The 17,775-nt window shown below is 33.5% G+C and overlaps 1 protein-coding gene across 5 annotated transcripts; it reads right to left on the bottom strand.

Annotated features, from left to right (window-relative positions):
- Positions 1–1,916: 1,916 nt before the first annotated feature.
- LOC110615672 lies at positions 1,917–14,047 on the bottom strand. Of its 5 annotated transcripts, none has more exons than XR_006350703.1 (11): positions 13,865–14,047; positions 10,915–13,757; positions 10,333–10,474; positions 10,122–10,207; positions 8,512–8,747; positions 7,910–7,996; positions 6,614–6,713; positions 5,704–5,917; positions 5,074–5,607; positions 3,489–4,884; positions 1,917–3,183 (listed from the first exon to the last, which is right to left on the bottom strand). XR_006350703.1 is itself a non-coding variant. In XM_021757672.2 (11 exons), the coding sequence occupies exons 3-11, from the start codon at positions 13,582–13,584 to the stop codon at positions 4,712–4,714; spliced, it is 4,242 nt and encodes a 1,413-aa protein (XP_021613364.1). In that variant the 5' UTR covers positions 13,585–13,598; positions 13,681–13,757; positions 13,865–14,047; the 3' UTR covers positions 3,358–4,711. The 5 variants fall into 5 exon arrangements, 4 of the variants coding, with proteins under 4 accessions (XP_021613364.1, XP_021613363.1, XP_021613365.1 ...); XM_021757672.2 differs by lacking the exon at positions 1,917–3,183 and having other exon boundaries at positions 3,358–4,884; positions 10,915–13,598; positions 13,681–13,757; XM_021757671.2 differs by lacking the exon at positions 1,917–3,183 and having other exon boundaries at positions 3,358–4,884.
- Positions 14,048–17,775: the final 3,728 nt, after the last annotated feature.

Below are 17,775 nucleotides of genomic sequence, written 5' to 3'. Positions count from 1 at the left end.
TTATATTTTAATAAACTTATGAAAACAGTTTAACTTTTACCACTAATAACTCTAACGTTCTTATATATATTTTTTTCCCCCTTTTTTCCATTAACAAATTAATCAAAGGATAGATATGCTCTCTAAAACAGTCAAAAATTATTCGACAATTATGTACATTCATCCTTTGATTCTTTATCTCCCTCCGCCATCTTAAAAATTTTGAGTTTTTTATTTTTAAAAATTTTGATTTTTTTTTCTTTCTTAAGAAAAAGAATTTCATTAAAAAAAATTCAAATACTAAAAGAGTATAACAAAAATATATAAAATCTTAATTATAACGCATAAAAGTCTTAAGATATATAAAAAAAAAAGAAATGACCTATAAAATTAAGAAATTTGAAGATCTATCTACTTAATATTCTAACCCAAAAACTAAATAATTCAGCGATTGATTCTTTTTCTGCATAAGAAAATGAGTGATTTTATAACGGCAGTCTAAACTTAACAATGCCTATTAAAGAATAAAAGAGAAAAATTTAAAAAGGCACTCGGCATTCTAACTCTAAAATTAGAGAAAATGGCGTAATCATAAAAGAATATAAAATATCAAAAAAGGAATGAGTTAAATAGATGAAATAGATCAGACGGTAAGTTAAAATTTTTATAATCAAGTCCAAATCGGATTAAAATAAAGAGAATTTAAGTCAGAAAAACAATAAAAGATAAGAGCATCATCACTTATGTCAATTCAGAAATCTTGAATTTGCATAGTCTGAGATGTCAAACACATATGTAACAATAAATCTGAAGGAGGAGAAGACCATTACAAAGAGGGGAAAGGAATCTCAATCGGGCCACCTCTCTATTGCCTCCAAAACTCAAAAAGTTAGAAAAAAAAAAAAATCACGGCATCCTAAAGAGAATAGCATCCTTGGCGAGTTTCACTGCCATCCAAAACAGACAACCAATATATTATTTAAATCTTCACCCTACAGAGAAAAGGCAAAACTCACATTGGGTGGAAACAAGTTTCCCTCCACTTAAAGAAAAATAGAAAATCTGATAAAGTTCATACAGAATGAGACCAAAAACCTAAAGAATAAAAGAAAACTCTCTATGGCAGAGAGCTCTAATTTTTTTTAAGACAGGGAGTGTCCTTTTGGGTTGACATTAAAAACTTTAAGCTAACTCTTAATTATAGTAGAATGTTAACATTGTGTCATAATTAACAAGCAAAATTAACTTTTAAATATTTATTAAAAATCTAAAGAGCTAAATATTAGTGTTTATTAAAAATACATGCATATTTAATCTATTAAAAATTAAAAATACATATTCAAGGTTAAAATTAGTAAAATGTTTACAAATTTTTTATTAAATAATAATAAATATTCATTCATTAAATTGAGTTTTAATCAATATGTAGATGACAAAAAAAAAATATTTAATAATATTTATATAAATAATGAATCGTTATTTTTTTTAAAAAATTACTATTAAAATTAGAGGTGAATATTAAATTAGTTTGATTCAAAAACGAACTAAAAAATTAAAAAACTAAAATTATTAAAAGTATAAAATCAAATTAAAGGTGAACATTAAATTAGTTTGATTCAAAAATGAACTAAAAAAACTAAAAAATTAAAATTATTAAAAGTATAAAATCAAACTGAATCGTTTGAAAAATAATCGAAATCAATAAATTGAAAATTTAGTGGTGATTTGATTTGGTTTTTTTTTTTTTTTTTGATATTAAAGATATTCAACATGCTTGAAAGAAAGAAGTTCCGGCATAAAAAATCCTCATTCAAAAATTAACGATTAAATAAATTCAGAATTTCAAAATTTAAACTATTAAAAAAAATTAAAAATTGCAAAATTTAATTCCTTTGTTACAAGCCCAGCAAAGCTTAATTAATTTGCTACAAATCAAATACTGCAACCCCAAAAGACTAACTTTATTATAGATCTAGAGAACACATATGCAGCGAACAAGTCCACAAATTACGGTACACTCCCATTCTTTGAAAGTTGCTTCAATCTTATACTTCTCAAGTAAAACAAAAGCATGATTGGAACAATCTCTACACCCACGTAGGAATTCAAATCCCAGAATTAATTTTCCAAGAAAATTTCTAAATCTACTTCTACCATCCCAGGAAGCACACTCCTTCTGGCCCGTATTTGTGTTTTGTCCATAAATCCCAACTCTCAACTGGGTGAGCGTGAGGGAGAATGCGAACGCGAGACGCTTGTCCATGTATGGCTTTGCAACTCCGAATGCGAAAGACAACCACAAGAGCCACGATGAAAGAGTAAGAGAGATGATAAAAAGGTGAGAGCAATGGCAAGGAGGGAGTGACAACGAGAAGACTTAGAGCAAATACTATGCGAGCGAGACGGCGAGTCCAGATATAGCAGATTTAGTAATGGTGCAAATTGGCATATTCTTTCACTATGGCCCAATGCACATGTAATCATTGCATTCCTTGTTCTCTTACGGCTAGTTCTGCCTCACCCTCTTCCCTTCTCATTGCACTCTGCCTGCGCTACTGTAAAAGTCAAATGGCAAGACGACTCCGTTTGCGTCTAACACTAGCAGATTAAAAGGCCCATCCATATAAACGACAGCCATCTAGTCCAAAAATTATATTTATTTGCTTTGTATAAGATGTTATACATATAAAATAATTGTTTAACTATTAAAAAAGAATAAGCTATGAATTACATGAGTACACTGATCCATAGATTTTTTCACATAAACTACAGAGACATCACAAACTTTGTTAACAGGACTCTAATATCCTACACTAAAAGACCAAAATATGAACAATCCATCATGGGTGGAGAGATGGCATCTACAAGCAATAAAGCATCTGTTTCTAGTATAACATGCTGCAAGTCACGTTACTTCAACCACCAAAGAGCTTCGCGGCTGCCAAAGCTTCCTCCACGCACAGTGCCTTCCTGGAAAGACGTAGGTCCAACACCCAATCCATGCAAAGATACTGCGACATCAAATTCCTCTGCTTCAGATAGAATTTCTCAAGGTCTTGGTCGACCAGAGTAACAGGCAAGACCTTTCAATTGTATCCCAGCATTACAGGACAAAAAGGAAAACAACAAAAAATACCATCAAGAAGAGGTCCATCTGGTACACCTCTCATTCTTTTCCAACACTATTTCTTACCGAAAAGACATCTAACAAGGGAAAAAAAAGAGAAAAAAAAAAACCTTGGATAGTTAATGAGATAATCACAAATTAATCCACAATTTATAAAAGCAAAACAATAAGAAGAAGAAGCATGAATTCACAAAACACCCCACCCGTAACTATTAGAAACATACGTAACTTATACCATACTATACATGAAGTTGGAAAAGAAATGACCACTTTTCATAAATCTGAATTACTTGTTCCATTTACAATAACTGTTGACTAATGCTGATCTTTGGAACTGTACATAATAAAAGGGAAAATAAAATAAAAAGATACAAATCCTTACATTTCGAGATTAGATTATCAAAATGACAACTTCAAGAAATGTGATGGCATCATGACAACCACTCCTTGACATGAAGTTGAAAATCTATTGCTGGCAACTGTCAAAAGAATACCAGATTTCTACTGCAGAAAGAATTGAAAGAAAATCAATTAGCTTGGTTTGATAGAACTATTATTCCAGGAGAACCACATGAATTATCCCCTGCCGATGACACAGAGAAGGGCAACACCAAGAGCAGAGCTCAAACTAAACATGGACTCAGAATTGCTTTGTGTTGCACTAGAATGATCAAGCTCAGTATCAGAACCTGGGGGCTTTAAAAATCTGGTAATTGTATGAGCCTTATCAGAAATTAAGAATCAATAGAAAGGGCACCATTTTGAGGCATAGTAGAAACATCTTTCAGATCATAGACATCATCTACTCGTGTTTATGAGCCCATAAAATTTAGGTTCCACACCGACATCAGAGGCTCCCACATGTCAAAGATCATTGCAAGTGGAATTATCCATAGCAAGGGTAACTTTTATTTCACGGCCATCAGACTCATTGTTTTGGCAGAAAGAAGTGAAGTTTTGTTCAAGAAGCACTGCGGCAAAATGCCCATTCCAATAAATTTGGGCTCTTTGGTGAGCTTTAGAGGATGTTGACTTGACAACGCCATAAGAGATATTACAAGTCTTAGACTTGTGACAACACATTCTCTTCTGAAACTTTTACTCCTTGCTCACAAGCCAAGTCCAGGGATTGAGAACAAATGATTTAAGCAGTGATACGCATAGAATCCTCTCCATGACAATGAGGATTTTGCTCAACGTTCCTAACTTCTATTTTCACTCTTCACAAGCAACAGTTTCAGTATCACCACTTGAAGCATGTGGAAATCCCCCTAAACAATTAGCAGCTTCGGATCCAATATGAGATACTGCAGGCGATTTACTTTCCACCTCTGACGCATTATGCTGTTTCAATAGCCCATGCAATTCTTTTGATGCATTGCCAGAGGGCATAGCAATGGAAGCAGACAGATGTTTCTCTTTCCCAGTAATCTTTGCCATTTGTTCATAAGCATCACATGAAGAATCAAGACAGCACAAAATATTTTCTTCTCTTTCATCCAGATCAGAGATCGTACCAGATTTATCAGGGCATTGTATTTTACTTCTTTCCTGAATAATGACGTCAGCTGATTCACTGGAACCTTTCAAATCAAATACAGCTGATTAACTCCCACCACAATTACTTATCATCCCATCTCCATTTTGCTCATGAGCATTGCACAAAGAACCAAGAGGGTTCAAAATACTTTCATTTCTTCCATCCAGAGTATCTAAAGTCACATTTAACTGAACATGGCACTTTATATCATTCAAGCACCCATCAGGATATAGTGAACCTGTTTCAGATGCAGAAGGTTCACCAATTACGTCACTGGCATTAGAACCCTTTGAATAAAATCCAGCAGAACATTTCTTGCCAGAATTATTTATAATCTCATTTACATTTTGCTCATCAGTATCATGTGAAGAATCATGGGGTTACACACCTGACTCGTGGCATTTTATAGTATTAGCAGAAATCACACCTGACTCGTGGCATTTTATAGTATTAGCACTCCGGCTTGCAACTTCAGATGTATCATTCAAGAAGCCATCAGGAAGAAGTGAAACAAATTCCACTGAAGCAGGTTCACCAATTATGTTACTGGCACGAGGTACAATAGTCTCACTAGAAACTTTGGAATCAAATTCAGCTGAATATCTCTCATCAGAATTGTTTGCTATCACATTGCCGCATTGTTCATCAGTATGGCATGAAGAATCATGGGGTTCAACAACAATTTCTGTTCTTCTATCCAGATTATCAGAAGTCATACCTGACTCATGACATTTCTTAGTATGAGCACTCTGGATTGCAACTTCAGATGAATCATTCAAGCAGCCATCAGGAAGAAGTGAAACAGAACCAACTACAGCAAGTTCATTTATCATGTCGCATGAATGTGGTATACAAGTCTCTGCAGAACCTTTCAAATCAAAAGCTGCTAAAGATCTCTCGACAAAATTATTTGTCACATCTTTCGTTGTATGAATTTCCCTAAGCTCAGTGGGCTTCAATCCTACAACAATAAACATGGTGTGACGGTAAGATAAAAAGCAAAAAACTCTTTTTGAGTATTACATCTGGGTAATCATTGATTAGAAATAGCAAATACCTTGTATTAGATTCATATTTTCTTCAGGAAACTGATGCTTCAGTAATGGTTTCTGTAACATATCAACACCAGGGAACACCACCATATTCATGTTCCTCAATATTTTCTTGCGTGAGCCTTCAAGGGGCTTGAAACCAAACACTGAGGTCCAAGTTTCCTTTAGCTCAGAGACTGCAGGTATAACCAGTTTCTCAATATCTAAAGCGGACAGAGCCTGATAAGAGATATAGAGAAGAAAATAAATAAATAAGTAGGGAATTTGAAACAAGCAGGAAAAATGCAAGGAAATGTATTTCACTGGAGCAAATGAAATTAAGGCCTTGTTTGGTTCAAAATACCCTACTTCTTGATAAGTATAATTCTCAAAAAGTACACTTTTAAGAAATTTACTTGCTGGGAAGTATAATGTAATTGTGTTTGGTATACAAATCAACTTTCTAGTAAGTAAAATTATCTTAAGTGGTAAAAGACAATAATATACATAATATAATTTCAAATATAATAAATTAAGGGATAAATTGGTAAATTCAATGCACGTTAACTAGGAAAATCCAACTTAACAAGTTTCACCTAGTTAAGTTAGGTCCTTGCACAAGGAGAATAGTTCACAAGAAGTCGACTTAAAATGCGAATCAAATAAGAGAGTTTTTTGCACTTTCTGAAAAGTGTCACTTCCTTAATTTACTTACCCAAAACCAAACGCCGTTGAAAAAATAGAATATTCCTTCGTCCAGAGACATTATCTCCAACATGTACAACTTGACGAAATTTGTTTTGATTTTTATTTAAAAACTTAAATCATGTCCCTCCACTTCTTTAGAAACTGCTTCAGAAAGAAATGGACGCATTCATGAAATTCATGCACATCAAAATGCAGATAAGCAAAGAGGGCATTAAGTACCAAACCTACCATTTCAATTGCAGTTAGAAGCCGGCGGCACATTCCTTGACGCCTATACATGTGGCGGGTCCCAATGAATGGCATCTCTGCTAAATGATTTCCATGAATCCTATTTGACCAGGTATTAATTATGTGATTTTCAATATTTACATTCTCATAACATGCTTCATACACATGCACGGTTGTGGATGCTAAAAAGGCACTGTATCAAAGCAGGAAAAGAAATGGAAGAGGAATGGGAAATCAATGCGTTCAACTAAATTCATCAACTTAAAGAGGAAAAGAGCAAGTGAAAAAGAAAACAATAGCTTATAGACACGCTAATCAAAATAAAAAGAGTATGATTAACTATTTTAGATCTCTTCCTTCCCCCACTTGCACACTTTTGTACCACGGCAACTGATGCTCTATATTAAACATGATCAAACCATCTCAGTTGACATGATCAAACCATCTCAGTTGACTCTTTCTCATTTTATCCCAACGTGGGTTGCATGAACTCTCTAACAAATGTGATCTTTTCTAATCCTATCCATTATCATACTACCAAGCATCCACCTTAACATCCATATTTCTGCTGCTCATCTTGTACAAATGTTACCTCAGGTATCAAACATTTGTTCCCATGCAACACACAGCTGGCTAACCACATCCATTCCTATAGTCACATAACACATATGTTGCACTCCTCCATTTCATCCATCTTATTTTGATCCCATGAGTTACACCTTTATCTATTATTTTGTGGATAATAGAGCCCAAATATAATATTGCAACAACTTTAATAAGTTCACACGATCCACAAACCAACATGCTTAGACACATATGCAGCATGCCCACACATTGACCATGGTGCAAGAGATGACAACGCAACAACCAACAAGAAAAGGGAGGAGGAGAACTCGTGAGAAATACAACTTTAAAAATTAGAATTATTGTACTTTAATTTTGTTAAATTGTCAAATACTTTATTATATTATGTCTCTTGTTCAAATATTTTATCATGTCAACTCTCTTATCAAGAAACTAAATTCAAGGGTTAATTATTAAACAAGAGTGCTCAACTGATTCTCATAAGGTGATGTAATTAACAAAATAATAAGCTCAATCCTTTACGCATCCATGCATTTATTGATGTTTTGTGGATGTACAAAATAGTTTCAAGTGCCGGACTGTCTTCTTGCTAGGAATTATTCCTGACAATATCTATTCCTTCTAAATGTGATAGTCAAATTTTCTAAGCACACTAATATGAATTAATCATCTAGAAAATGCCATAAAATGGCAAATATTAAGTGAACATACCTAATTGATGCAACAGCAATTATTTCATCCCCCCTCTCTAGGATTGCAGTGAAGAAACCACTATAGTTCAATCGGTTAAAATTGGACCTGAAGCAGAAATAAAAAAATTCAATAATCGGCGGTTGTAAAAGTTCAACAATCCTGTTAATAACAGAGTCAACAGGAATGATCTATTTTGGTATATCTAGAAACAATAGGGAAAAAAAAGTACTGCAGTTACTAATATTTTAAGGCCAGCGCTTCAGTCAACTACTATTAGGCTTGCTGTAAATGAGCTATTGGCTATAGAAAATTAGGACAAGATACGACAGAATAAGGTGCTACTTCATGGCCAGGTAAAACCAATAGATGGAGATCCTTTACCAGTATATTAACTGCATCCAGTGAGTAAGGTAAATTAAATGGCTAAGGGGGAAATTTTTTATTTTACAAAAAGATTGCATGTAATGAGATTCCCTTTTTTAAATTTCATTGAATAAATCCCAAAGCACACTTACAGATCTTCCCTATTTTGTTCAAAAACATTAATCAAAGATGGTAAATAATCACCGTACAACTCTGTACATACATCAACTAGAGATGCTGAATTCAAGCATGCTTACCCAAAATTATAGACTATATTGCGAATCAGATTGACCCCACTTCTATGGTCAACCATAGGCAAAAAGCACTCGTCCATTATATGCAATGCAACAGCCAACTTTGAATTGCATTCAACTTCATGAGGCTCGCTGAGAGAAATATCAGTACCAACATAAAATCGACGAACAAAAGTCCACGAAAATCCTTCCTCCAATTCATGTTTTACCCCAAAAAGCATCTGCAGTCTCTTGTATAACTGAGAGAACAAGAAAATGTAGATTTAAAAAGTATGCCTATGTGCCTATGTAAATTAAAAAATAATAATCAAATAAAAGTATCCAATCTCAAAGGAAATGATTTAGATAGGCCACTGCTAACCATATCTGAAAATTATTTCATTAACCACATGAATAAATTTTGTTTTAGTAATACATGGAATGATAACTAAGAAAATAATTAAACATGTGTATCCCAGGGTCTTTTATCAGAATTTTTATAGGTACATTTGCTTTCCCTTTTCTTTTGTAACTACACTATATAACTTAATGGATTCACCCACTCAGCAAAAACAGTTTAAGAGTACATTACAAATCAACATAAATCATGGAAATTTGCGACCAAAGCAAAGTGTTATGGTAGGAACCCTAACTATTCTGTTACAGCAGGAATTAGGAAGAATTAAGAGAAAGAATTGGAGAAAGATAAAAAACAGAAAAGAGTCATTATCAATCACACAACACGTGATTTCAGACTTGAGGTATCCCTATTAATTAGATTTGGAATAAATCACAGCGAACTCTTATCAGCCCTTTAATACATCAGATTATGCAAATATTCCAGCTGGAATATTCAACTGCTTCTATAACTAACAACTATCCTAACAACCCCCCCCCCCAAAAAAAAAAAAAAAAATCCTCCTAGTTGACTTTCTATAAATTTTGACCATAATTCCTAACCTATTCCCACATATGACATAAAGATAATATTACTCAATGGGACATAAATACAGCCACATGCGAAGCAAATGAAATGAGATCGCATGATTCAGTGCATTCTATGATAAGAGAGAACTCATCTACCTCATATCTCACAGTAACAACATTTGGCATCTTGTCATTGACATGAAACAAGAATAAATATATGAATTTGAGAGTACCAATAACTTTTATTCTATTGAAAGTAACCTTGCATAGTATCAAACAGTGACCATATGGCTGTCACAAATTCAGGCATATGCTGCAGCTACAAAAAATTTTCAGCTGCTGAAGCATACCCACATACATGCGTCAGCTACTGAAAGTTTAAAACTACGCCACTTGGACCTATAAAATACGCTGACATTTAGCATTTACAAATACAATGCATCATATATAAAGAACAAAATTAGATTACTACTTTAAAAGAACTATAATTAAGATACAAATCATTAATTTAATAAATTTTTACATAAAACTTTAATAATATAAAAACTAACAAAACTTGCATGGTTGTTTTTTTTTCTATTAATAAATGTCCACATTTTAAAAAATGGTCTACATCTGGTAGTACTGCAATAATAAAACTTTCATTGCAGATCCAACTCAACATCCTTACTTCCAGATGGCAATACACCAGCAATAACTGACCATACCTCTTGGCATTTCTTCCCACAAAAGGCTGATGAACTTTCAGAATCATCACTTATACCATCCTTCACCTGAGTACAGGACTGGTGATCTACAGCAAAAAAAAAACTCATAATATAGATCAATTTAATGACATACTACCCACTGCAAATTCAAGCACAGTTAAAAGGTAATATTCAACTGTACATCAAAACACTATGAAGAAAGAGTCAGTACATTTCTCCTCGCAAAAACAACATGTCAGTAATGCATGTAATGGAGTTTTGTTATTATCATCTCTCTGATATGTAGTCCCGCCAGCCATCCCACAAAATTTGCACAAACAATATATGCAACGCCAGAGCCCAGAGGGGAACTTCTGTCATAAGAAGAAAAATAAAAGATTACTGATGGTATCAAGTTATAATTTAAACAAATTAGCAGAAAGATCAAAATCATCCTTAAGCAAACTAGTGAAAGCCCCATTTGAGGAGGCAACTAGTAGTCCTTTTACCAAATGATGCTTGTTGTGGGCTTACTGGACGGGTGACCAAATCTGACTTCCCCCGGTCATGGAGAAACTATTAATTTTTGCGGAATTAATTGGGGTGAACCACCCGTTTTTACTATTTATCAAGTGGCACTCAGTTTCTAGTTCTTATTGTCCTTGGGTATTATAACATCTCCATTCAGTAACTACAATCCATTGCCGAAACCCAAATCCATTAGCCAGGCTAGAAAATAAAATCAGAAAACTGAACTAAACATGAGCCAGGGCTAATATGAGAAAATAACAAAAAAAAAGTGAATAATTCATACTTTTATATCTAGGCAGCTCTGGTGGAATGTTGATGGGCAAGCATCACAACAAATCAAGTCCCCACCGTCACCACAGATCCCACATGTATCATCATTAGGATCTTCACCAGCAATATCAATGAAATGGAACCCTTTACGAGAAGACTCATCTTGTTTATGCCATGAATCTAGCTGGCATTGCAAGAGTGAAGATCCAGTCTCTAAATGTATATTTCCGAATGGCTGACAGAATCTGCCACCAGCATGAGCCTCAAATTCTGCAATTGTAAAAGTTTTACTACAGCAGTCACAATGAACGCCACCTGTTGTAACCCTACCCTCAATCACCGCTTGTGGTTTCCCGTGTTTCAAATACTGCACCTTCTCATCTAGGACGACAGTTCCCAGATCAATCATCCAGGCGAGCACAGTTCGCTTCCCATTATATAGCACATAGCCATCACTTTCAGACTCTGTGCTATTTTGAGAATTTCGAACCATTAGAGAACACTGCCTTCTGCCATGAGTTTCCAGTCGCTTTCGACCTCTGACAGACACTGTTTTTCCCTGACCTGTTGTACAGGCCAAATCATTCTGTCTGCAATGCAAGGATTTTAATTTCCCCCTCTTCAACTTCTTAGAGTTGATATTAGCCGCAGCACCGAGTTTTCTTTTGTGCAGTTTCCACTTTATCCTTTTAGAAACTATTTTAGTTGGTTTTTCAACCTTCTCTTGGTTCCATTTATTTTTATTTTTATTTTTATTTTTGTCTGACCGTACCTTATTCATTACTTTAGTAAGTATGCAAAGTTCCTCATCTGGAATTGGAGTAAATTTGAAATCAGACTTGCAAGTATCCGAAACACCTTTGCTGCCTTCATAATGCTGCTTAAGCACCCGATAAGCCAAGGTGACTGACCAGTGAGTTCTTCCTTCAGGATTAACATACACTGCATCCTCGTATTCTTGACCATTCCTTGGCCTATACTGAATTTCCCAGCCAGCACCCAAAAGCAATTCCACAATTTTATCTCTCACTGCCTGCCTCTGCAATAGACAGCGTCCCACTTTCCCTGCCTTCTTTTTAATTTTCCCTCCTTGCTTCTCATCACTGCTGCAGTCAATCTTCTTAGCTGCAAGTAATCTCATGCCGTATACATTCTCAAGTCCCTTTCCTGCCAATGAACTATTATTCCCAACACTGTGGTTCATAAAATGTACATTGCCTTCTATTGATTTGTCTTTCCTAGATGCATGCACCTTTTTACCCTTTTTCACCTTGGGAGGTCTCCCACGATTAGGCTCTAGCTTCTTCCTCACTTTTCCATATGATTCATCAACACCTTTACAAACAGGTACACCAGTCTCTTTATTTCTCACTTCAACCATGTTTATTACAGATCCATCATTCTTTTGAGCCTTTGGAGGTCTCCCACGCTTATGCTTTGCGTTTTCCCTCACTTCACTGTTTGGCTGATCGCTCATTTCACCAGCAGATTGACCATGCTCTTCCTCCTTTACCTCAATCCCTTTCTTCTTAGACAGATCACTCCCCAAAGCCTTGGGCAGGCTCCTACGCCTAGACTTTGGTTTTTCAATCTCTTCATCCTTCATCTGATGACTAGCAGATAAATCAATCCCTTCCTTTTTCATCTCACCCCACCTTTTCCCATATTTGTCATTCTCCCGAGCTTTCAGAGGCCTCCCACGCTTAGGCTTTAAGTTTTTCCCCCCAACAGGTTGATCACTCTCCTTGCCAGCAGATTGATTAACCTCTGCCTCCTTAACCCTTTTCATCTCAGACAGATGACTCCCCTGAGCCTTGGGTGGTCTCCCACGCCTAGGCTTCTGAGTGGTCACTTGACTAGCAGATAAACAAATCCATTCCTTTTCCATGTCACCCCACTTTTTCTTAGACTTCTCATTCTGTGGAGACTTTGGAGGCCGACCACGCTTCCGCTTTGTATTTTTTACACCCCCTCGATCAGCAGATTGTTCAATCTTTTCGTTTACTGCATGGTCCACATTGGCCAATTTTTGCTGAAACTCACTCTTCAGAAACTTGGGAGGCCTCCCCCGTTTACGGCCTAATTTTTTCCTCAACACATTACCTAAATGAAAACTGTCCCTACTATCAAAATGACCACTATCTTCCTTTTCCGCCTTGACCCCCTTCTCCTCAAAGGCACTTCTCCCTGTGGAGTTTGTCCCAACAAAACCACCATTACTTGGTCCCCCCTCAGTTATTTGTCCACCATCAGATTTCACTGTAGACCTTGGTCGTAGAACCCTACCAACTATCTGCAATTTACCATCCACATCTTCATCCTTCACCTTCTGTCTCTTGACAATATCATCTTTACTCTCTCCCTCATGATCTATTGTCCTTCTTTTCCTCCTACTATCATTACACTCCATAGCGTTTTCCTCATGAGTATCACTCTTAGAACCACAGTCCCCATTTCTTGACCCATCAATCTGATTTATCTCTGTTTCTTCTTTTGGGGCAGAAACTAATATATCTTCTTCAATCCAAGGAGCAATCAATTTTAGGGTGTTCTCATCTGTCGAGTTGAAGCCCCTTTCTTCAGTACCGTCTACTTCGATTTTAACGGTTGCTTGGCACAGTGACGATTTAACCTCGTCGGTTTTCGCCAACAATTTGACACTGGATCGTAAGCCCTCTCTCATCACTAGCAAATTACCTAATTTAAAAAAATAATAATAAGGAAGCACCGCATTTTGGTTTCCATACAAGCTCAAATAACCTCCATTTATCTTACTCACTGGTCACAGTGATACAAGTCTTCAGGCTGGATCTGAATAGCGTTTTGAATCAAAACTTGGCATCCGAAAACAATACCCTAAAATCAAAATAACAAATATCACAATATAAATTGTACAGATGGATCCCAACAAAATATGAAGACGAAGAAATGGAGGGGGGGAAAAGAAAAGGAAAATACTTTACCAGAGCGGCAGAGAGATCAAATCTTCACGATCCTACGACGTCGTACAGGAGGTATACCAAAGGTATCATCCGTGCAGCCATGGCACCCAGAATATTAAGAAGAAGATAGCAAAGGGTTCAAAGGAAGAAGCGAACTGAAAAGGAAAGAAGAGAGTCGGGAGACTTGGGGAGTTTTATAATTACGTCTACATCGGCTAGTCTCTGTTTGTGTTTAACAGTTATGTTCGTACCGTGGGCTGAATTGTCATTTTCTATTAACTATGATTTTCAATTTCCCTCCATTTTGAGAGAACCCTCCAAAATAAATCTGACTCAACTTTCAAACCGTTTGATTTTTTTTTTTTTTAATATATAAGGGATTGGTGGCTCAAATCTAAAACTTATTCAATTATATCAAATTAAATTTAAAAAAATTAAAAAACATTTTTTTAAATATATTAATTATGTAATATTAAAATTACTAATAAAATTATTTTTTTACAACAATATTTAAAATAATTTTTCCCATAAAAGGTTTTTCAGGCTTTCAATCACAACATGGTACAAACTCCTAATAAAATTTTTCACGTGGATTAAAATATTTATTAAGTTTAAAAATGTTCTATTTTAACTCCTCCTACCTGTATTCAAGTGAAAAAAATATATATATTTTTAAAATTTTATTGTTGAAACTTAAAATTAGTTCACAAAATTAAAGCATTTGGTTTAACAATAAAATGAAAAAAATGTCATTATTTCATATACAATATTAAACACTTAATAATAAATTTAAAAAATTGTCATTTATTGTAAAGTTTAAAAAAATAATTTTAAAAAATTGTTGTTTATCATGTGTAATGTTTAGATGAAAATAAAATGGTATAAAATAATAGAAATGAAATTATTGAGAAATGGAATAAAATGGAAAAACAAAAAGAAATGAATGAAAATTATAGAAAAACTTTATAGATAAAAAGAAAGAAATAAGAAAAAAGATGATGAGATAAAGTTCAAAGTTATATGTATAGAGAAATTTGTATGCGAACCAGTTCATACTGTAGATCAAACAAATATTGAATTGGGTTTCATCCTGTCACACTTGTTTGTGTCTTGAACAAAATTTGAACAAGAGAACAGCATAGAGCATTTTTTCAAATCATGCAAAAATAGAAAAATATTTTCAAAAACATGCAGGATCCGAAAATATTTTCGGATCCTGTGTGTCAACGCAGCGTGTTCGCCAGTCATACTGGCGAACACGCTTGTTCGACACCATGGGTGTCGAAGAAGGGAGAGTTCGCCACCATAGGTGGCGAACTCTGCCTTCCTGAGCTTGTTCGCCACTATGAGTGGCGAACAAGCTCGTCCGGGCCACGGGAGCAGTACAATCTGCTCCCGTGGCGCGCCAGCTTGGCGGATAGAATTGTTCGCCACTTAAAGTGGCGAACAATTGTGAGGTGGCGAACATGCACAGAAAACTAGCCTCGTCAGGCATCCCTGACGAGGGTTGACTGAGGAACACTTTTCTCTTATTGCATGCATGTGATACCACAGGAATTTGTTCGCCAGCGGTGCTGGCGAACAAATTCTTGTAAAAATAAAAATTTTAAAATATATATATATTTAAAAAATTTAGAAAAATTAATAAAATTTTATACTAAATTAAAATATATTTATTGATATTAATTAAAATATATTAATATTAAATTTATTTGTATACTTAAAATTATATATTTTTTAATCATCAATCAATTAATAACTTATTTCTAATTTTATTATAAAATTAATTTTTAATAATATTATTGTTATAATATTTAAATTTAAATTATCTAATCTATTATTTAGTAAATTTATATATTTTAAAATTAAAATATTTTATAAATTTAAATAGTGTATGAAAAAATTATTTATTATTAAAATATTATATATATTTTTTTTTTTATTTTTAAAAAATTAAAATTTATTATACTGTTAAAAATAAAATTTAATATTTTTAAAATAAATATAAATTAAGAGATAATAATATTTATATTACTTTTCTTTATCACATGCATGCAAATGCATGCATGTGATACCACAGGAATTTGTTCGCCAGCATCGCTGGCGAACAAATTCTTGTAAAAATAAAAATTTTAAAATATATATGTATTTAAAAAATTTAGAAAAATTAATAAAATTTTATACTAAATTAAAATATATTTATTGATATTAATTAAAATATATTAATATTAAATTGATTTTGTATACTTAAAATTATATATTTTTTAATCATCAATCAATTAATAACTTATTTCTAATTTTATTATAAAATTAATTTTTAATAATATTATTGTTATAATATTTAAATTTAAATTATCTAATCTATTATTTAGTAAATTTATATATTTTAAAATTAAAATATTTTATAAATTTAAATAGTGTATGAAAAATTATTTATTATTAAAATATTATATATATATTTTTTATTTTTAAAAAATTAAAATTTATTATACTGTTAAAATAAAATTTAATATTTTTAAAATAAATATAAATTAAGAGATAATAATATTTATATTTTTTGAAAATATTTAATATATTTTATTTTTTTATTTCAAAATTATTTTAATAAAATAATTTTATTTTTTTATTTTGAAATAGTGCTGAATAGGTGATGCAGGGCCGTACCCTGCATGCACGCAGGGGCATGCATGTGGCCCTGCATGCATGCTGGCGAAGAGCTGATGCAGGGCCGTACCCTGCATGCATGCAGGGGCGAAGAGCTGATGCAGGGTCGTACCCTTCATCATTTTAACCCAGAAACAGTATACATGATCGAAGATAATCCACATTGGATAAATGAGCGATTAAATCCGATGTGTCGTTTATTTGACCGTACGTTCTGGGCTTTTAAGCAATCGATTGAGGGATTTAAACATTGCCGACCTGTTATCTCAATCGATGGGACATTCTTGTACGGAAAATATACCGGATGTATACTGTGTGCAACCGCACTTGATGGAAATAATCAATTATTTCCATTAGCTTTTGCCATTGTTGATAAGGAGGACGGTGACAATTGGTCATGGTTTATGGATTGCTTAAGGATCTTCGTGACCAATCGAGAAGATTTATGTGTAATCTCAGATCGCCATGCTAGAATTCTGAAGGCGATGCAGAAGGATTGGTGGCAACCTCCATTTGGTCATCATCGTTACTGCATCAGACATATTCTGAGTAATTATAATAAGACATTCAATTGACTACGAACAATTTGTATCTGACTATTATAAATTGGATCGTACAATCCAATATTACGCCTACACGTTCCATCCTCTTGGACATCCTGACTATTGGCTTGCAACAGATAGACTTCCTCTCGTGCCTGACATTTCTAGAACAAGGAAGAAGGGACGGCCGAGGTCCTCTAGAATACGTAATGAGATGTACTGGAGGTCAAACAAAATAAAAGAAACGTCCAGAGTCCATTGTTCAATTTGTGGCAGGGTGGGGCACAATAAAAAAACTTGTATGGGTGGGGAATCAAGTAGATAAATATTGTAAAAAAATCAGTTAATAAATGGTTTGCAAAATTTTTTTTTATTTTACTTTTAATTTTAATATTTATACGTAAAATATATTTGAAATATTTATATATAATTGTAAAAAATTTCTATATCTAAAAAATAAAAAATAAATATTTTGGAAAAATAATTTAAATCTATATTAACTTATTTTTACGAAAATTTGAAAAGTAAAACAATATAAAATATGTTTTCGTAGATAAATAGAGATTAAAATATCTTTAATATTTTATTAATTAATTATTTTATTATAATAAATAATTCAATTTTATATTTAAATTTAATTACAAAATTCTTTTAGCAAGATTTTTAAATAAAAAACATTTGAAATAATATAAATGGAGATTTAATAATAAATTCAATATCCTGCAT

The sequence above is a fragment of the Manihot esculenta genome, chromosome 5, assembly GCF_001659605.2.
Source record: "Manihot esculenta cultivar AM560-2 chromosome 5, M.esculenta_v8, whole genome shotgun sequence".
NCBI lineage: Eukaryota > Viridiplantae > Streptophyta > Magnoliopsida > Malpighiales > Euphorbiaceae > Manihot > Manihot esculenta.
Note: the sequence above shows the minus strand (reverse complement) of the source record. Positions and strands in the feature narration are given on the sequence as shown.